Genomic DNA, 22,532 nt, shown 5'->3' on the forward strand with positions numbered 1-22,532 from the left:
TTCTTAACCCTATAAATGCTAGTTTTGTGATTCTCGGATGTCTGTGGATTTACATCCCAAGAGTTCGTCCTTTATTCTTGACGTTGATATTTGATGGAAAAATATATATAAAAACAAAAAAACAAAAGTTGACACAACCTACATACAGTATAACCCTCTGTTGTCATATATTCACTGCTACTACTACTACTATATATATATATCTCACTCTTTCTCGGCTCACTCTGATCAATAACTCTCCTCTGTTTTCCCTTCAACACTTGCCATCACACGAGGAAATCAAAAAATAGAGATGTTCACAGATTCTGAGATGAATACAGAAAAACCATCATCGTGGCATCATGAGTCATTTAAGGGAATTGAAGGGCAAAGGCTAAACTATGTGAGCTCCTAAACAGAACCAAAGTAAATGCAATTGAATAACTCTGTGCTCAACATTTGTTGTATAACAACTAATATGGAGTGCACAATTATTCAACTGTGTACATAATATAATCATATATATATATATCAGCATGTTGATATTTACACAGCACAGACAAATACATTCTCCCAAGTTAAATATTACTACAATATGTTTTTGTTTTTGTTTTTTTTTCTCGTCATAAATGTCTTTTCCGTTACAAGATTTTCTCTTAAATGTTCGTCAACGAATGTTTTGGTATTTGTATTCAAGTTTTTCTCGTATAACCAAACAGACAATCCTCGGTTGTCTTCTACAGTTAAATACATCACGAGAATAAACATCATGTTACAGCAAAGACCCATTTCCCACATGTGTGTTTGTGTGTGTGTTTTCTTTTTTTTTTTAACCCTTTGCCCCCACCACCCTCCTCCAGATCCTGCTCCCTCCCTCCCTCCCTCCCTCCCCCATCCCATCCCCAGGGCTCCCACCAGTTTCTGCCCTCATGCTCGCCTCCTCTCCGCCTGTTAACGCACAGATACACAAACTGACAAACAGTGGAGTGTGGAAATGCAGGTGGTGGTCGACAGCCACACTCCGAAATCACAAGGTCGCCCTGAGGAGAGGAGGAGAAAAGGAGGAGGAGGAGACAGAGAGGAGGAAGATATTAAATAAACAGCAAACATATGATTGGTACAAGTTGGATACAAAGGTATGTAATGATTCAGTCAATATAAACATCAAAAACTGACTCTATGTGGAAAATGACACTTTATATTTATATCATGTGACATATTTTGGTAACACTTTATAAGTACACATTATTAAGCATTAGTTAAGCATTAAATACTGAATTCATCATTTATAACACATGAATACTCATTAGAATGTAGTTTATAAACACAGTTAAAAATGTTTTACTCGTCATTGATAAGCACTAACTGTATTTATAAACTACATACTAATGAGTATTCATGTGTTATAAATGAAGAATTCAGTATTTATTGATGCTTAACTAATGCTTAATAGTGTGTACTTGTTATAAAGTGTAACCCATATTTTTTATGTCATGCCAGATGCATATAATGTGTAATCTCAGAGTGATTCTCTTTGTCCCCATGGCAATAAAACTGTTTAACACCTCCTCTCACACACACACCATCTCTGCCACAATGGGACTAGGCTGTGGAGTGGGTAATTTTAATATTAATTTTAATTTAAGACCTACTTGTGCACTTATTGTAATTTATTAATGTCTTTGCATTGTCTATGTTTGTTTATGTTTATTTATACTATTGTGGATGAGTGGAAGTGTGGTTGTTTTTTATGAGCTACTGAACAATATCTATCTATCTATCTATCTATCTATCTATCTATCTATCTATCTATCTATCTATCTATCTATCTATCTATCTATCTATCTATCTATCTATCTATCTATCTATCTATCTATCGTGGTTTACAATAGTTAAATCTGATTGATTGGTTCATGGAAATACGTGAGAACACTTTTTCCCGATCGAGCACCTTCGACTTTAAACCAGTGAGATCAGTGGAGAGAAAAACACAAATACTGAAATTCATGAGGAGAAACTGGCAAATCCCCTCTAACGTTGTTCTGTGGTTGTGTTTGATCCCAGTGGTGCATGTTACTGTAAAAAGCCTTTAAGTCACAGAATAAGACTCGATTTATCCAAAAGTTCTCAACACAGAGAGATTAAAATACCAGTGAACCACTGATGTTTAAAAGATCTGGCTGGACGTTTTTCTAAATCTTTTGAGGACTGAGAGCACTTTTATCCAGTCACGCTTTTAAAACGTCTTTAGTATCAAAGCATCAGAGCGTCACAGGCTCTTTGACTGGAGCGGAGCAGCAGGTAAAGTGAATATACAGTAGCTCCGCCAGATAAGAGCTGCTGTAACAGGGGAACGCACTGTAAACCGCTTTGCAAGTCAGATGTTTTGTACACTCACGTCACAGCTGCTGCTCAGCATAAAGACGTGTTGTGTCAATGAACAACTGCTTTTCTTCTCAGGGAAATGTAAATACAGGTTTGTCGGTTCACGTTTGGGTTGTTTCTTACTGTAAGTCCATTTACTGTTTATAAAACAAGTCGCTGTTGAGATGCCCTTGTGCAAAAAGACATTTTTTTTTTAAATCATGTGTACTACAATATTTTTTTTGGCCACTTGGGAGCAGCCAAGCCAAACATCATCATCATCGCGCCCTATCTGTCCTCCAGTAGCTGAACATTATGTACTTAGCTCTTATTTGGTCTGAACCAGCTCCTCTGGCTCTTTAATGGCTAAATGTTATGATTCTAGTCCTGTCACAATTATTACATAATCGCTTGATCGCAATTATTTGAGCTGACCGCAATTATTTTGTATAATCGTTAAAACCGTTTCTGTATAAAAAACAGCTGGATGAAACTAACAGAAATTTCAAGATTCAAGATACTTGTCATTGTACACATGTGTACAACTAAATGTAAGGTGCACAGTCAGGTACGGACTCATAAATTTCATATTTCCATCACTATTATTTGTTATTATGAGCTTTTTGGTAAATTGATATGTAATTTCAGCTGTATTTTAATGCTTTGCTTAATTGTTTTTTTGGTTCTTAGGTTGCCTGTAACATCTGGCCAGGGACGGATGAAAATTAGCCTTACTGGCAGTGTTGGGAACGTTACTTTTAAAAAGTAATTAGTTATAGTTACTAATTACTTCTTCCAAAAAGTAACTGAGTTAGTAACTCCACTACTTCACTATAATAGTAACTAGTTACCAGGGAAAGTAACTATTGCGTTACTTTTTCTTTCCAAGGGCATTTTTAAATTGTATTTTATTGTTTTCATATATTTCACTGATCGCAATTATGGAATGCGAGTGTGTGTTTTATTGAAAGCGAGGCTGGTGTGCCTATGAAAATAGGTTACAGTGGGTTTTTTAAGTGCTGTGGCTGCCTACAAGCAAATCTCATATTGTCTCTGTACAAAGACAACAAAGACCTTTTTAAATGTGAAAACAGTGGAGACCTATTCAAGATTTGCGTTTGGGCAACAATAACAGGAAACATCGAAATTAATTTATTCATGGCCACATTAAAGGGATAGTTCACCCTAGAATGATATTTCGCTCATTATCTACTCACCCTCATGTGGACTAAGGGCTGGAAGAAGTTTCAGATTCCTCCGTGGCTTCTCTGAGTTACAGGGGGTCTCGGCATAGCAGTGCATGTCCATATAACGGTTGCAAAGGGACACCGGAGCTCTTCGTAAAAAAACACACACAAAAAAACATCCAAATACCTCCATGCTGCTCGTATGTAATGTCCGTCTTGTGCTGAAGCCCCAAATTGCGTAATTGTCCCGAAAAAAATTAAATAAGTCTATATTTTAAGCTTGTTTGTAGCGGAAGCTTCTCGAAGCTCCTCTTCCTGGTCCGTCCAAATCTCGCGTGATTTGCGCCGGCGTCAGCATGCGTCAGTGCGGTTACTGCGAATCACGCGAGATTTGGACGGACCAGGAAGAGGAGCTTCGAGAAGCTTCCGCTACAAACAAGCTTAAAATATAGACTTATTTAATTTTTTTCGGGACAATTACGCAATTTGGGGCTTCAGCACAAGACGGACATTACATACGAGCATCATGGAGGTATTTGGATGTTTTTTTGTGTGTGTTTTTTTACGAAGAGCTCCGGTGTCCCTTTGCAACCGTTATATGGACATGCACTGCTATGCCGAGACCCCCTGTAACTCAGAGAAGGGACGGAGGACTCTGACACTTCTTCCAGCCCTTAGTCAACATGAGGGTGAGTAGATAATGAGCGAAATATCATTCTAGGGTGAACTATCCCTTTAAGTGAAATTATTAACTTTACCGATTATCCATCTGATTATCTGTCCTGCTGCGAGCACACAACTTCTCAGGGTATCCGCGGATTAAATTCATGTATCTACAATTAAGGCCTTAAAAAGTATTACATTTATTAGAAAATTCAAAGATGGTCTTAAATATATAATATATAATACACAGCATCATTAAATATGTATGCACTTAATCTTTTATATGAAATAACAGGGTATCCGCGGGGTCTTAAAAAATCTAAAATTTGAAAATCTAAATTTTAGGTCTTAAAATGTCTTAAATTTGTTGAATTATTGTGTTCAAGTCTTAAATAATTTTAGTCTCGCATTTGCCCCTAAAAAAAAATACATGTGTGAACCGGGAAAATCACAAAAAAGAAAGAGCACAACCTGTGATTGGTCAAAAACTACAAATCCCACAATTCTCTGGCCTCAACAATAACAGTAGTTAGTGTAAGTAAGGGAGAGTGGAGCTGTCGGTGAAAAGAGGAAACAACGCCACGTCTGGTCCTGTTCCATGTTGTTCGTTCACACCGTCACCGTTTATTCGTTACGTCCGCGGTGTAAAAGGCCGTAACGCAAAGACGCGATTAGGCGCGAGACGCGATTAGGCGGGCGACGCGGTAGACGCGACTTTTTTTTTTTGCGACGCAATACACGGGATTTTTTTGGGCGACGGGACCATCGCGTCTTCGTCTATTTCATCGTGTTTGGTACACGAGGAACGCTTTTTTTTCGCTCGAGTTGTGACGCGCGACCAAACGCGAGATACGCGATTTCTCGCTCGTTTTGACTTTGTGTAAATTCGCGTCTTCACGAGCTCGCCCATTTTCACTACAACAACAACATTTCTGCTCTCATCAACCATGGTTGAGGTCACAACGCTGCGCTGTAGCTGCTCTGGAAGAGTTCCGGGCTGATGAGCTACAGAGACTTTAGAGTCTAAAGGAGCAGTGCGTCGCTGTGTCGGACTGTTTGGATGTAATGAAGAAGCTGCACAGAGTCAGGTGAGCAGAAGCTCAGGACAAACACTTCGCTCCGGGACATAATGTAGCTACACCTCACATGTTCTTGTCTTTTACCTCAAGGAGATTAAAGTAGTGTCTGTACTTTCCCTCCGATCTCGGCAGCTTCCCTCTGCTAGTCTGTGTGTGTGAGGCTAAACTGCGTGCGTGTGTGGTTTGTGTACAAACTGAACACTGCCTCTGATTGGCTTAGCATGAAACCTTACTCTGCCTCAACCAATCAGCATCACTTATGTGGTTGTCTCGTCCCTCCCTCCTCCCCCCTCCCCTCACCAAAGGAGAGAAGGAAAAAGAAAAACAGTTTAGCAGCTTCTGTGTCTGAGATGAGCCAAGTCGGAGGACAACAGCTTCACTGAGTAGTTTGTAACGCGCCTCATTTAATTGTCGGTAACGGTAACGGCGTTGTAACGGTGGAAATAGTAATTAGTTAGATTACTCGTTACTGAAAAAAATAACGCCGTTAGTAACGCCGTTTATTTTAACGCCGTTATTCCCATCACTGCTTACTGGTCATTGTTTTCCACCATTTCAGGTTTGAATGGTCCTCTTTTAATGACATCATCACATTGCTGTGTGCCACAAACCGTTTATCTCGATGTCTCTTCTTCTTCATAAGCTGCATGTGTATTGTTAAACTATGTTGGGCTCTCATACTATAATAGCGGCATAAAATGACCAGAAAAAGACAATTAAATCCTTTGCAATCACAATTATCTGTATGACAATTAATCGTCAACTAAAATTTCATGATGTGACGATGACGAACATAGTTATTAGTTAGCTAGAGCTTTTTGTGGGTTAAACTACAACAGCCACTTTCAGATTGTCAGATTATGTTATCAATTAATATGTTATTGTATAATAATAGCTTTAATAGTATCTGTTTTAACGTGAGCTGACACTAATATGAGCTTTCAGCAGTTAGAATTGTACAAATCCAGGATCTTCGACAAGAGGAGTGTACAGTAAGTCCCTTTCTGCCTTTCCCCAAGATAGTTTTCTTCAAAGGACAGAAATACAACAGAGGGAATCTTGTATCAAACGACACTTTCAAAGATTCACACTTGGTTTGTCAAACTCTAGACTGGTAAAGCCTCAGATTCTGTCACCAAACTCTTACATGGGAGTTACACAGAGGGGGAATCTCTCTGTGGCCTGTATCTAAACAAACAATCAATGCTGCCGTTTTGCTATTTTTTGAAAAATCTGTTTCTAAATACAACGTCATAATTTGTCTCGTGACATTGTGAACAAGAAGGTTCGGCTCAGGTTATCTGCTCTGCTGAGCTATAAAAGCTTGTGTGTTGTTGATCTGGACGACTTAAGGTTTTTGAGCTGTGAAGTGTTTTCGGATGTTACAATGCCTCCATATTTGAATATCAGCCAAGGGAAGAGAGACGCTCAGGAAAAGGTTTGTTTGTCATTTGCATAGCAATAATAGGTTACCTCAACTCATACTTGCTGATCACGGGCCCAAGGGACCAGCAGACAATAATAGAAACATGAAAGTTCAGCTAATATTCAGCAGAAACTGTTGGAATATAACACCAGCACAGATTATTATTTACACTACCTTAAAGGGATAGTTCAACATTTTGTCAATTTGGCCCATTGCCATAATCCCTGTAGTCATAGCAGTAGGTTTGTTACCTTTAATTGTCGGTGCAAGCTATTTTTAGAATGGCGGAGCAGAGCCGCGAGCTGCTACAGAGGCTCATGGGATTTCTTGGTTTCCCTCATCAAACTCATCAAATACACAATCCAACAACTCCAGAACGCTCTGGTGGACAAGTTGTGACCTGCACATTCACCACGCTATGAGATAATAACAGAACGTTATGAGACGGGGTTGTTGACATCTTGGCTGCAAATCAATTTCCCAACTGGGACAATAAAGATAACTTTGAACTTTGAACTTTGAACTTCTCGAGGTAAATTCATGCAAAACGATGCGCGTTTCCATCGGAGACAGTTTTTCAGCAAGCAGTCTCTGAATTTACCTCTAAAACAACTCTGTCTGGTAACGTTCTGTTATTATTTCATAGCGTGGTGAATGTGCAGGTCACAACTTGTCCACCAGAGCGTTGTGGAGTTGTTGGATTGTGTATTTGATGAGTTTGATGAGGGAAACCAAGAAATCCCATGAGCCTCCGTAGCGTAGCTCTGAGCAGCTCGCGGCTCTGCTCCGCCGTTCTAAAAATAGCTTGCACCGACAATTAAAGGTAACGAACCTACTGCTATAGGGATTATGGCAATGGGCAAAAAAAATGTTGAACTATCCCTTTAAAGACAATGGTCCATGAACTCACCATCCTTCAGCTGTTGTTGAGCTGAGCAGGTTTACATCTGATTAGAGTAGGAGGTGGGCTGCTGCTGCTCGTAGCCCTGGCTGTAGCCCCCGTCCTCGCTGTAGCCTCCCTGCTGTCCGTAGTCGGGCTGGTAGCCGCCCTGGGAGCCGGCGTACGGGTCCTGCTGGGCGTAGCCGCCCTGGCCGAAGGAGTCGGGCGCCGGCTGCTTCTCCTGAGACGGGGCGTACGTTCCAGCGAAGGCGGCCATCCAGCCGGTCTCCTTGAAGACGAACCACAGGTTTCCAATCCACAGGATCAGGTTGATGAAGCCGAAAGCCTGTGGAGCAGAGAGAGAGAGTAGAGGAGGAGGAGATCAGAGATGGACAGAGTACTCGACCCCAGTACTTGAGTAAGACAAGTTACAAGTAAAAGTAGCTCAGTCAACATGTTACTCGAGTAAGAGTAAAAAAGTACTTGCTTTTAAAGGTACTTAAGTATCCAAAAGTACATGCTTTTAAATTTACTTTAAGTAAAAGTAAGAGTAAAGAGTAAATGTCTTATTTTTCACATCAATGAATTACCGTACTATATTTTTTTCTAAATGAATTTAAGGAGCTTTTAACTCTTGTTTCTGAGAATTAACTCTTTGAAACCACCTGCACTGATGTGCTGCTTTTAGGGGTTCGGGTTTCCTTCTTTGACAAACACAGCTTGTGTCCAATAGGATTTTAGAAAGGAGAAAAAGAGCAGACCTGAAAGTAACGAGTACTTTTCAGCCTTCCTAGAAATTAACTTGAGTAAAAGTAAAACATATTTGTCTTGGAAATGTATTCAAGTAAGAGGAATAAGTACCAAAGAAATCTAATACTCAAGTAAAGTACAAATCCTCTGGATATAAGTACAGTATTTACTCCATTACTGTCCACCACTGGAGGAGATGCATGTTTTTTTTCTTCCAGGGAGTAATTTGCTGTCGGTGTGCTCGCTCAGCGTCGTCGTTCAGGATGTTGGGACCTACCACTGAGGTGTTGAGGCCGGACACCTTGGGGTCGTAGACCTCACGGCAGCGGTTCTCCTGTTCGTCGCAGGCTGTGATCAGAAGGATGACCTTCTCTGGGTCGGTGTTCGTCTTCACGTCCGACAGGCCTTTAGCCCAAGCACAAGACGACACCAGCCACATGAAGGAAAATACCGCCGTGACAACAAAGTCCTGGGGATCAACATGACAAAAAAAAAATCACGTTTAGCTCCAGCCAACAGTTGTTAAAGGGACAGTTCAACATTTTGGCAAATTCTCCTATCACCATAATCCTTAGAGTTGTAGCAGCAGGTTCATTACATTTAATTATCAGTGCATGTTGTTTCTATCTATCTATCTATCTATCTATCTATCTATCTATCTATCTATCTATCTATCTATCTATCTATCTATCTATCTATCTATCTATCTATCTATCTATCTATCTATCTCTCTGATTTAAATTCTTGTCATTGAACAGCAGAATAAAATCTTCGGTAACTATCATTATAAACACTCGTAAATTATTACATAACACATCATAGAGCATTTTATAATGGCTTATAAGGTCAAGTATTATAATAGAGTTATAATGCTCTGTAATGTGTCATTCTTATTGTATAAATAATAAATACAAATAATTTATGAGTATAATGATAATGATAGTTATACACATTTATAAGCCAATTATAACACATTATAACTATATTTATAATGCATTATCAATTTGGGCATTGTCAGCGAGTTACTAACAATTGTAATACCTGACCTTATAAGTCATGATAAAATGCTTTATAGTGTGTTATGATTATTATGATAAAGCATTATGATTTATGAGTGTTTATAGCTATAGTTATATAGTGCTATAACTGCATTACAACTCATTATAAGTATGGTTATAATGCGTTATAGAGATAGGCTGTACTACAAACACTTTTTCCCGATCGAGCACCTTCGACTTTAAACCAGTGAGATCAGTGGAGAGAAAAACACAAATACAGAAATTCATGAGGAGAAACTGGCAAATCCCCTCTAACGTTGTTCTGTGGTTGTGTTTGATCCCAGTGGTGCATGTTACTGTAAAAAGCCTTTAAGTCACAAACTAAGACTCGATTTATCCAAAGGTTCTCAACACAGAGAGATTAAAAAAACAGTGAACCCCCGTCCAATGATGTTAAAAGACTGGGTTGGACATTTTTCTAAATCTTTTGAGAACTGAGAATGCACTGTCTGGATGTAGTTCCGGCTACACATTTGCCTTGAAAACAACTCTGTCTCGTAATGTTACATGATTATTTCCTAGCGTGGTGAATGTGCAGGTCACAACTTCTCCACGAGAGCGTTTTGGAGTTGTTGGATTGTGTATTTGATGAGTTTGATGAGGGAACCTGTACCGTTCACCTCCATTGTGTTCACTGAGCAGCTCGAGTGGATCTCAAAACAACATGCACCAATAATTAAAGGTAATGAACCTACTACTCCTATGACAATAAGGATTATAGCAATAGGCGAATTTGCCAAAATGTTGAACTATCCCTTTAATAATAAAAAAAAAAGCTCCAGGTGTGGGGTGGAAGGGGGGGGTTTAAACAGACTCACGATCTGGGGTCCTTTGCAGTTTTCACGATACTTCTCCAGGACAAAACAGTACGTGGCGAGGGCCGCCATGGAGTAGAGGAAGGAGAAGACACCGATGGTGACGAAGAACTCGGCGGAGGAGGAGTAGTCGCCGAGCAGGAAGAGGCGCTCGGGCTTCTCCCCCGCGACACAGGAGGGGGCGTCGAAGTAAACCTGGTGGAGCCTGAGATCAGAGACACAGACACAGATCAAAGTGTGACACAGACTGCAGCTGTACAGTAAACGTGTGTGTTCACAGCGTTTTGAAGGACAGGTGATCAAAGACTGCGGCATTGTGGGAAACGCTCTAGCTTGTTGTTGTTGTTTTTTTCCTTGGAAAGATTTAGGTGAGAAGATGAAATATGAAGCTAGGAGTCGAGGACAGAAGACAGGAAACAGGGGGAAACTGCTAACTTTACTCAGTCCACCTGCCAGTAGCATGTTATATGTTGTTTGTTTAAAGGGATAGTTCAACATTTTGGCAAATTGGCCCATTGCCATAATCCCTATAGTCATAGCAGTAGGTTCGTTACCTTTAATTGTCGGTGCAAGCTATTTTTAAAACGGTGGAACAGAGCCGCGAGCTGCTCAGAGCTACGCTACGGAGGCTCATGGGATTTCTTGGTTTCCCTCATCAAACTCATCAAATACACAATCCAACAACTCCACAACGCTCTGGTGGACAAGTTGTGACCTGCACATTCACCACGCTATGAGATGATAACAGAACGTTACCAGACAGAGTTGTTTTAGAGGGAAATTCATGCAAAATCGCTGATCCCACCGTTTTTCGGCAAGCAGTCTCTGCATTTGCCTCGAAAACAACTAACTTATCTCATAGCGTGGTGAATGTGCACCAGAGCATTTTGGAGTTGTTGGATTGTGTATTTGATGAGTTTGATGAGGGAAACCAAGAAATCCCATGAGCCTCCGTAGCGTAGCTCTGAGCAGCTTGCGGCTCTGCTCCTCTGTTCTAAAAATAGCTTGCATTAAAGGTAATGAACCTACTGCTAAGACTATAGGGATTGTGGCAATGGGCCAATTTTCCAAAATGTTGAACTATCCCTTTAAACCAATTTTTACACCTTTACACTACTAATTTAAATGGTTCCTTCAACAAAAGGCACTAACTTTAGCAAATGCCCCGTTGTAATCACTCTGACACAAGCTAATGAGCTAATTATATGAATGAAGAGTGTACAAGCGATAACCGATAGAAAAACTCAAACTAATTTATCCAATTATAGATAAATAAACACATTAGGGTACAGAGTGGGTCATATAGGAACGACTCTGACTGGAACTAATTAAATAGTTAACTTAATAGTAAACAAAATAAGATCTTACTTTAAGGTGCTGAGTGGCGTTAACACTGATAAAACAGAGGTAATGTGCTGCTGACTGTGTGTTTATAGTTTGCATTAGCCCTTTAGCACTTTATTATTACATTATTACAGTATACAAACCTGAATGGGTATTCAAATTCTACTTCTATGCCCAGGTCACTCTCCGACCGCTCTTTACACTCCACGCTCAACTTGAACATGCCGGAGTAACTGCCACATGTCGAGAAGGCGAAGATGGCAAAGATCTGCAGGAGAGAAGGAAGAGGAGGAGGAGGAGGAGGAGGAGGAGGAGGAGGAAGGCAACAGTCAGACAAACCGACAGATACAGATAAATACAATTTGTTTCTTCATTTTTTTTAATGTCACACCTCTCCTCCCTCTGACTCAGTGATGATCACACGTAAAAAATCTCTACACTCCTGTTTGGTTCAGATGATGTAACCATGTAAACAAAGAGCTGCACTGTAAAAAAAAACAAAAAAAAAAACAGGTGGAGGCTCCATCTAAGACTCTGTCCCGCAGTGTCTCAGGCCGACAGACAGACTGACTGACGTCTCCACCAATCACGTCCGAGCTGCTGAAAAATGCACACGGAGTGCAAATCAATGCGGCGTTATCACCAGGTTCCTTCTATGCAGGGGAGGGCCCGCCTGCCCCGCACCTGTTGCCATGGTTACCGTCACATTTATTTGAAATGGCTTTTCTGTCAATGTTTTTATAGTATTCTTTTTTTTTATGTTTGTTTTTTGTGTGTGTTGTTGTTCTTGTATATTTTGTGGTTTAACAACAGTGACTGTGAATTCAATCGGTGACTGTGAGAGTCTTAGTCGTGTTTCCCCATGCAGCTCCCCCCTCGCCTCGCCTCGCCCGCCGCCTGTGGTGGTCACGTATGCAGCACAAACAGACATGCACAGAGATAAACTCACACACACACTCACACACACACACACACAAAGAGCAGATTAGACACGTCAGACTATTTTTACCACACCCTTCCTACGCTGCAGGCCAGATCCGATTGGATAGAAAATCCAGCTATTAATCTGACTGAGGTGCTCCACCATCTGTCACCAAATACTCAACTACAAGCGATTGTGCATGCAGCCAGTCACAACACACACACACACACACACACATAGCCACACACACACGTGAGCTTGCACACAAAGGAATGTCACCTCCTTCTTAAGTCTGGTCCTGTAGTACAGTCTACCTGCTGCAGGCACCAACACACTAAACTATTTACAGTAATCTTTCAGCTGATGTGAGTCTTACACACTTAAGTGGCCTAAAGCGAGACTTCATTGTCATCACTTCTACCCCTCCTCTTCCTGCAGGTCTGTTTTCATCCTTCAGCTCAAACACCTTCCTCACACCACCGCCGTCTGCTAATTAACACGTTTTTTAGAGTTCAATGCAAATGGCTGCAGAAGAGGTGAAGCATTATGGCGCTTTATACATTTGAATAAAAGGGTTGTTTGTTTGCCATCTGCAGGGTAAATTTAGAGATAAAATCCACCCTAAAACTCAAATAATGTCATATTATCATATATCACCAACTTAGATTTTTTTTTTTACAATCTTCAGAAAATGCAGCTTTTTAATCGTGTTTTTATGCAGCAACTCTGAGTTCAAACTGGTGTCCATTCACTCTGCATCAAAATCAAACAGAAATCCAAAGACGAGGCAGTAAAAAAAACGTGATGTGACGTAACGAAACGTGGAAAAACCAGAGTGTAATGCTGCAGCAGCTCCAACTGATCAATACCTACAGCATGTGCAGAGTATCACATCTGCAGTGTTGGCACAATCCAACCATGTGTGTGTGTAACGTTGTGTTTTATCCTTAAAAATTACAAGTTATTCATCTTGTTTTGTTTATTATCATTATTGTTATTATAGCTGCCTTAGGGTGGACCTGTTTTTTTAATTAATGAGGCCGTTCAATGGTTTTCAAGCTCCCGAGTATCTGTATCACTACTCACTCCTCACTCCATCCCCCTGAGATGATACACAGATCAGATTTCATGAGACAGATCAATATGCAGATCAACATTTGGTGCCGCAGCTGTACGTTTGGATTTCCTGCCTCCTTCTTCTTCTTATGTGACATTTTAAAGAGGAGAGGAGAGTAAAATAAAATTCACTCTAACAAGAAAGAAAAGGAGCCGTTTAAAGCAGCTTCATCTGAATCACCCTCAAGTGATTTGAATCGCACTGATACGACGTGAGGAATTAATGGAGGGAGCAGCTCGTAGCTACTGAGAGGAGAGGATGTAGGAATCCTCGCGTGTGCCGTCGTCGTACACGTGTATTTAAATATAATGAGACAGCAGCAGCAGCAGCTCTGTGAGCAACGGGCTACATGCTAATGTCAGCATGTTCACCATCTCATGGTGTGCTAACATTTGCTATGAAACGTTAAAGGGATAGTTCAACATTTTGGCAAATTGGCCCATTGCCATAATCCCTATAGTCATAGCAGTAGGTTCTTTACCTTTAATTGTTGGTGCAAGCTATTTTTAGAACGGCGGAGCAGAGCCACGAGCTGATCAGAGCTGCGCTACGGAGGCTAATGGGATTTCTTGCATTCCCTCATCAAACTCATCAAATACACAATCCAACAACTCCAAAACGCTCTGGTGGACAAGTTGTGACCTGCACATTCACCACGCTATGAGATAATAACAGAACGTTACCAGACAGAGTTGTTTTAGAGGGAAATGCAGAGACTGCTTGCTGAAAAACTGTCCCTGAAGGCAACGCGTATCAGCGGTTTTGCATGAATTTACCTCCAAAATAACTCTGTTTGGTAACGTTCTGTTATTATCTCATAGCGTGGTGAATGTGCAGGTCACAACTTGTCCACCAGAGCGTTTTGGAGTTGTTGGATTGTGTATATGATGAGTTTTATGAGAGAAACCATTTGAAATCCCATTAGCCTCCGTAGCGTAGCTCTGAGCAGCTCACGGCTCTGCTCCGCCGTTCTAAAAATAGCTTGCACCAACAATTAAAGGTAACGAACATACTCCTAAAACTATAGGGATTATGGCAATGGGCCAATTTGCTAAAATGTTGAACTATCCCTTTAAACACAGCTGAAATTGGTGAAACGTCCAGGTCAAGAAATGCACAGAATGAGGAGATCACATTATTACTATTCAATCTGAATTCAAAACCTGAAATATCAGCGTCATTGTTGACATGAATTATTATTTCCCAGCTGTATTGTTTAGGAATCATGAATTCTTGAGATGTTTCAAGTCTTTTAAACCAACTGACCGACCGGTACGAGCCACAACAGCAGCACTGGCATGGCTAAACAAACCAGTGGCATCATCATCATGGAAACAAAACGGTGAAGAGAGAAACGGTGGCAGAATTAAGAGCTCTACTTTTATGGTGACAGATGAGTGGAAGGACGGAGGGGGTGATGGAGAAGGAAGGAGAAGAGGAGGAGGAGAGGCACAGCCGGGCCGAGAAGAGAAATGGTGGCACACTGAGTGTTAGGTGCCATGGAAACACTGCTGGCAGCATCACGCAGCGAGGAGGCCGAGGCTGGTTTCTACCCCTCCTGGTATGCTGGAGGGTTGAAGACACACAAACACTGAGACACAAACAATCTGTCTGCTGCTGCTTTTCTCACGATGTCTGCTTCTCTCTCTCCTTAAAAACTGATCCACACATGAATAAAAGTAAAAGCAGCCAGTGGTAAAGCCCAGAATGTGATATTTATATCACAAATATCAAAAAAATACCTGCGGATATTCTGCTTTTACATGTTTAGATTTGAACTTGGTTGTTATTTTTTTTTTACAGTTTGTCATCGCTCTCTTGTGTAAATCATTGCTAAAATTATCTTTGGTATTCCTGCGCTGCCTTTTACAACCGGTTGTCAGCCAAAATAAACATCTGCAGTAATCTAAAACACTGGACTATTTGGTTATTTTATTCTAAAAATATCACACACTTGTCCAACTTTGAGAATAAAACTGTAATCCACATTATCTGCAGTGATTGCACTGTGCAGCGTTATACTGTATAAGGGAATATAAAATGCATGCCAGCGTATATATACCCCAAAACCACTAAAAGTGCAAAAATAAACACAGTGTGGCTGTGTGAGGCTTCCTGGGCGGCCCTGGAGTAATAACCACAGAGAGTGCCTGTACAACAAAATCAACAGCCTTTATTACACATTAGGGACTGCAGCAAAGTGAATAAGGGCTCTCGCTTCATGTTCTCCCAAATAGCCATTTTATTCTCCGCCTGCCGGGTGTGAGTCAGAGAGTCAGCGAGAGTGAAATTTGAATGCGGATGAAATTCAACATAGCGGTGTCGTGTCATCGTGCACCGTAGCTGTTGTAGCAGCAGGAGAGACGTGTTCGCCTTGCTGCCGCCGCTCTGTGGTCGAGCTCCAACATCAGCTGTGTTTGGGAACTCAATGTCTTCCAACATCCATCAAATCTCGGCTTTGTCAGCACTATTCCCCAGAGACAGAGGCAGAGAGGGAGGAGGGAGGGGTGGGGTTGGGTGAGGGTGAGGGAGGCAAAGCTACATGATTCACTCACACAGGACGCTGCTGCTGCTGCTTAAAGCTCACACATTCACATGCTCGTACGTTGTGGTGTAATTCTTTTTAATGCTCAGGCGGAGAAAACAAAACCACAAGATCTCACACCTTCAGCCCATGAACACGACTGATGCACAGAGATCCAGTCCAACTTTCTCTAACATGCTAATTAAAGGTATAATGTGTAGGAATTCCCCTCATCTAGTGGTGCGGTTGCATATCGGAACGTATTCTTGATGTTGCATTCACCTGAAATCGGGCAGACGTCAGACAGACAACAGACGCTGCATGTAACAGGATAAACAAGCTATGACAGGTTTCCATCGTATAAAAATAGGTTTTTAAAGTCTAATTACTCCCATCTAGCGGTGCGGTTGTAGATAGCAAGCAACTCAGTCGTATTTTTCATGCTGCATTCACGTGAAATCGGGCAGACGTCAGACAGACAACAGACGCTGCATGTAACAGGATAAACAAGCGTCTATGTAAACAAGCGGTCCGCCAGCACGAGGCAAAACAATACAGGCGTGACAATATGTTGTCATGGTGATGTCGTATTGTTTACCTGACCCACGTTTTAGCGTCTTTTATTTCTCTCGTGGAGTAAAATGACATCCGGTTGGTTTGCCGACGGCCGTCTGCCTGACTGCACCTGAATGCAACACCAGTGCCTCCGTCCTTCCTCACACTACACAGTGGTGACAGTTTTAACAGGCGCTACCTGGAAAACTTTCTCCCCGAGCCGACAGCTCTGCTGAGTTTCCGTGGTTACCTACGGTCACGCTGCCACTGAACGTAAAAAATGGCGATGCAACATGGCCGCCTCGGTTCGGTGTGTCGCCCACTTACGTATTTGTAACGACTTGTAACAACTCATTCTAACGTACGAGAAAGCTTTCATTTGTATGCGGGTGTGATTCGACTTCAGTGAAATACGTATTTATGAAAGCAATATTTGATTTTTGCTTATACAGTAAAAAGCCAAATAAGTTACACACTGCGGCTTTAAAAAAATGAATTGAATCAGTGCAGAAGCTTCTTTTTTTTCCTTTTCTTTCCTGTCACTGCATGATGTTTCTGATGTTTCCACTGAATCCTTTGCTTCAGAAACTGGAAAAATACTTTTGAGGAGTGGCTCCTCTCTCTCTCTCTCTCCCTCTCTCCTCCTGAAAACACTGTGTTGCTGGTGGTGCATGCCCATATTAATCCAGAAAGAGCAGCAGCAGCTCCGGCTCCGGCTCCTCCTCTTTTATAGTCTGACGCTGAGGCACGCAGGCCCTCTCTCCCTCTCTCTCTGACTCTGACAGATGATTCATGGGGCCCTGGCTTCCTGAGCGGAGCGCGGCTGCTGATTGGTGGTTGGGCTCGCCGTGACCCAGGCAGGCGGTATGATGAGGTGCTGGCACACTCACACTGCTCCAGGGAAGGACTACAGAGTCATGCGGTACACACACTGACTGCTCTCTGGCATATCTGCAGAACCCATTACAGCGACGGACTGCTTTGGCACGCACGTTTTCATCTGGGCTGTGTTATGATCGCAGGGCGTAGCTCAAGATTATAGGAGGAGGAGGAGGAGGAGGAGGAGGAGGAGGATGAACCCCCTCCTCACTTGTTCTTTTAATTAACATCCAAAAATGTGGACAGAAATATATGTAGCCTATGCATGTATTTAATGATCTGTTGTCAGGAGAGTAAACCTAGTTAGGGCTAACATTTTTTAAATGTTAAAGGTGACCTCTTCAGGTAGCCCACTTTACTAGAAGACCAGTCCCAAACCCAAATATATTCTGTTTATTATGAAGGCAAAGGTCAAGTTTGCACCTTTGAAAAGCCAGAACAAGGACATATTTGTAGTTTTTGCCCTATATGTTGTAAATCTATGTGCGTGCCTTTCTCTCTTTTAACATTTGTGTCTATTTATATTTATTCTATTTCTGTCACTCAAATTTGAACTGAACTGAACTGAAATGAGTTGAGGATAATATATCACAGCCACAACAAAGTTCTAGTTTTACTTAATCATCTATTTATTTGAGTTATGATATGAATTTATGGTGCGTGCATTAAAAGAGAGAGATATGTAGTATGCACATACTGATGATATGTTTTGATCTATTTCTATGTCGTTAAATGTATGTTTTGTTGTAGATGTTTGTTGTTGAATATGTTATGTTATGCTGTAGTCTTATGTTGAATACGTGTTGTTTTGTGTTTGTTATAATAAAAAAAAGTTCTAGTTTGGACCAAATCGATTGTTCGCTCAACACCAACATGGCCGCCGCTGTAACCACGCAGAGCCACAAAAACCAGAACGAACGAGGACGTCACAACGTCACATCGGGGCTTTAACATAACAGAGAAGCAGCAGCAGCAGAAAATGAGGAAGACGAAGAAGGAAAATAAAAGGGAAAGGACACTGGACTCCACACATCTGAACTTTAGCTGCGGGGTCTGCATGGGTAATTAGTACGTTACTATTCCCACCACCGCTGTGCATGGTGCCCCAGCTGTAGAGGAGAAAAAGAAGTGGTGCTGTTTCACCCTGCAGCTCCAACATGCTGCTGCTGCTGCTGCTGATGGTGATATGTGCAACTATTAGATAATAATATTAATGCTATAAATGGATGGAACTGAGATTTCAACTGTCATTATGGATTAATCTGTTTATTATTATATAAAAGGCCGAAGATATAGAGTTTATGACTGAATAAGAAAAGCACAACTGAGTGTTTTTGCTTGAAAAATCATGAATCGATTGGTAAAGTATTTGGTTATTGATTGATCGACCAATTGTTTCTCATCTAAATGGACATGGAGGAACTCTCTCCATCACCTTATCCTGTCTGATCATACACTAATGAATGTCATTTATATTTATTCTATTTGAATATAAACTGTCGCTCTGTCAAATAACGTTCTTCAAATTTGAACTGAACTGAATTGAGTTGAGTTGAGGATAATATACTGTACCACATTCAAATATAAATGAATGTCCTAATGAGTGAATGAACGCCTCCACCTTCACATAATAAACAAATATAAGCAAATATTCATCTTTATAATGCATAACAGTTCCTTAATCCTTAATTATAACATTTATAATCCTCAATGTGCATTAAATAACCCATCTTAGATAAACTGACATGTGAGTAGGTTGGTGGCTCCATCATCTGGTGGAAGAGACTGAGCACAATCAGAAATAAACAGTTCCAGTGTGCAGAGGTCGTGTCCTCTGAGAAGCATCTGACAAACTGTCATTATTATATTCCTACGCCGTGTTACTACAACAGTGACGTAATAATCATCCGCCCTGCTGGTGCCTCCTGCTGAGGGAGGAGGAGGAGGAGGAGGAGGAGGAGCCTCTTCCTCCTCCTCCTCCTCCTCCTCCTCAGTGTCTGTACATGAAGTTTTCTCCTCTCTATAAAGATCAGACCTGAGGTGGAGTTTCATGTTTCAGGAGGAAATATAAAGACACATTAAAAACAAATGCGCTGAGAGGCTTTTTTCTTTTTTTCCCCCTCTGAGAGTCGACTATCATCTATTATTAAGCTCCATGCAGCGTTATGACCTCTGCGTAACAGAAGGTCACAGATCTGTCAGTCAGAGACAGTCAGTGCTGTTATTATGATTTAATGCAAACAGCACAAGAGACCAATCCCAAGCTTTTTATCCTTATTAATATTTCCTTCTTTTGTTTTTCTTTTTTATATATAAAAAATGGAAAATACTCATTCATTATTGCTGTTTGTTGCCATAAAAAAAATAAAATAAAAGACTTACCCATTGTAGAACTTTTATAAATCCCAGAGGTTGTTTGATTATCGTGAACTGCCCTTGGGCCACCAACTGTCAAAACACAAACAACAGAAAATCAGTGGTTTTGTTTATTTAATTATAACATTTTTATCCTTTTAAATGTGTCTCCCTGTGTGAGGAGGAGGAGGAGGAGGAGGAAGAAGATAAGATAATGCTGATTAAAAAACAACAACATAAACCTAATTAGCTGAATACACACACACACACACTGCTCTGGCATCTGCAGGTGTTTATTTAGCAAATATCTGCCTGTGAATAAAGTGAGTCAACTGTCACAGCTGGTGCCTTTAGGAGATGCTGCTGCACACAACTACACCACATTCATTTAGATATTGACTTCAAATGCTGTATGTGTGTGTGTGTGTGTGTGTGTGTGCGTGTGTGTGTGTGTGTGAGAGAGACAGAGAGAGAGAGAGAGAGGCAGAGGGAGCTCCTGCCAGCATTACAATTACACAAAGCTGATTAACTGACTCTCTTCTCTGCTCTCTACACACTTCACGGCTCCAACCACCTTCTTCCTCTCCTTGTTGTTCTTCACTGTTAACCCGGATAAGTTGATTGTACTTAAACAACTTTCATCAAGTGATTGCCTCAAATGGTATAAGTTATTGACAATAGAGAAAATTAATTTGTTCCAAGTATAGTCAACTGAAATATACAATGGTCAGAAGTCAAAATACACTTAAAGTCCTATTTTTTTGTGAATTACCACACAATACAGTACATTTTATTTATTTTATTTCATTTTACTGTGTGAAATACAACATGCAAATCCAACAGAACAGTGCAACTTTCAAAAAAAAATGTGTCCTCTGTAGAATAATTGCAGTAAAATTAGCAATATCTGGTCTTCTATTTGATTAATTTAGGAGGAACCAGCATGTGCAGCCGAGGTGGAGGCGTCTAGCTCTGCGCGCAGGTGAATGCGACACCGCAAAGAAGGCGGTGTGTGTATGTGTATATGTGTGTGTATGTGTGTGTGTGTCCCTAGTGCATGTGCATCAATAAATGGCCGCACAGGAATAATAAGCAAAGCAGCAGCAGTGATGGAGACACTCGCTCCTCTCCAAAAAAAACAACAAAAAAACATCCATATTGAACAGATGACGCATGAACTGAGTGGGGAAAAAAGGAATAAAAATAACTCCTGATTGTCTGCTCGTGTTAACCTGATTGGTTTTGTCACAAACCAGAGCTGTGAGCTGTAGTGGCCGTGTGGAGGTGCAGCAGCAGCAGCAGCAGCAGCAGGAGACCGTACATCCCAGTGTCGGGGCCTGCACACTGCGGCTCCTTGAAAACACCGAGGGCCTTGGAAATTAATCAGATTCCCCGTTTTGTTATCTTAGCAACGGTGCGGACTAATGAGACCTGAGCAATCTGAATCAATTAGCGGGATCTCTGGAGAAAGACTACACGGTTCCTGCAGCCTTCTCCTTCCCCTCTGCTACTTGTCATTGCAGCAGCAGCAGGAGCAGCAGCAGGCTCTGGACATCCTACACGTTTTTTTTTGTTTTTTTTTAGGAGACTGCCATCGGGCCACTCGCATCAGCATCAACACTGGAAAATGATCCGGTGCCGTCGTGCTCTGTCGCGCCTTTACGCAAATGCATCCTTTTAAATATCATGCAAAAGATTTTACTATTTCGGCTCCAATGGAGAGAAAACGCTGCGTTAAACCCTTAAAAGGTCGCTGGTTATTGCCCAGAAAATTACATGTAATCAAACGCACGATAAGGAGAATAAGAGAAATAAAAAATAAACATCAAATACCAAACGGAACAGTAATGAAATATATATTTTTTCCTCCACAAAAAGCCCTTACCTGGTTTGCAACATCCATCTTGGCCGCTTACTCGCTGATAAGAGGATCAGAGGGGCGGAGGGAGGGAGGCGTCTCATCCGGAACAGCCCAGGGGAGGAAGACGCCCATGGAGGAAGAGCCGGACTGCATGCGTCACGACGAGCTGGCGCGAGCAAGGACGTGCTAGGGGGAAGCGTCGTGACGTCAGGTTGCATCGCAGGGACTGTGGAGAGACTGGACTGTGTGTGTGTGTGTGTGTGTGTGTGTGTGTGTGTGTGTGTGTGTGTGTGTGTGTGTGTGTGTGTGTGTGTGTGTGTGTGTGTGTGTGTGTGTGGTGGAGTAAAAAAGAAACAAGCTACAGTATTACTCCAGCACCCGGTCTCGACCAATCAGAGCGCAGCTTTATTCTAAGGGGAGCCGAGGTGGTGGTGGTGGTTGCCTGGAGGGGGTTTTATTCTAATGAGCAGAGCAGAGGAGGCATGGAGACAGTTCACGCTTTAGTAGACAGGAGGAGGAGGAGGAGAGATGGAGGGAGGGGGAAAAAAGGAAGTGGAAGAGGAAGAGGAGGGGGGAGGATAAATCATTTTTTAAAAAAAAGGTCGGTGAAGGTTCATGAACTGCTGCTGGAAGCATCATCATCATCATCACCATCATCACCTGGCTGCAACACAAACAGAAGAACACGTCTTAACTCTGCACATTCATTTAATTTAATTCAGTTTATTTGATAGGGACAATGCAGATTAACATAGTGACACTTCCACTCATTAC

At 41.5% G+C, this 22,532-nt stretch overlaps 1 protein-coding gene across 1 annotated transcript; it reads right to left on the reverse strand.

Moving 5' to 3' along the window:
- Positions 1 to 603: 603 nt before the first annotated feature.
- On the reverse strand, positions 604 to 21,909 carry sypb (synaptophysin b). The gene is made up of 7 exons (XM_085782820.1): positions 21,783 to 21,909; positions 19,925 to 19,990; positions 11,689 to 11,813; positions 10,205 to 10,406; positions 8,606 to 8,797; positions 7,609 to 7,924; positions 604 to 1,019 (listed from the first exon to the last, which is right to left on the reverse strand). Exons 1-6 carry the CDS (start codon positions 21,798 to 21,800, stop codon positions 7,640 to 7,642), a joined length of 888 nt encoding a protein of 295 aa, XP_085638946.1. The 5' UTR covers positions 21,801 to 21,909; the 3' UTR covers positions 604 to 1,019; positions 7,609 to 7,639.
- Positions 21,910 to 22,532: the final 623 nt, after the last annotated feature.

This window comes from Trachurus japonicus, chromosome 7, assembly GCF_045865225.1.
Source record: "Trachurus japonicus isolate A0001 chromosome 7, Traja_1.0".
Taxonomy (NCBI): domain Eukaryota; kingdom Metazoa; phylum Chordata; class Actinopteri; order Carangiformes; family Carangidae; genus Trachurus; species Trachurus japonicus.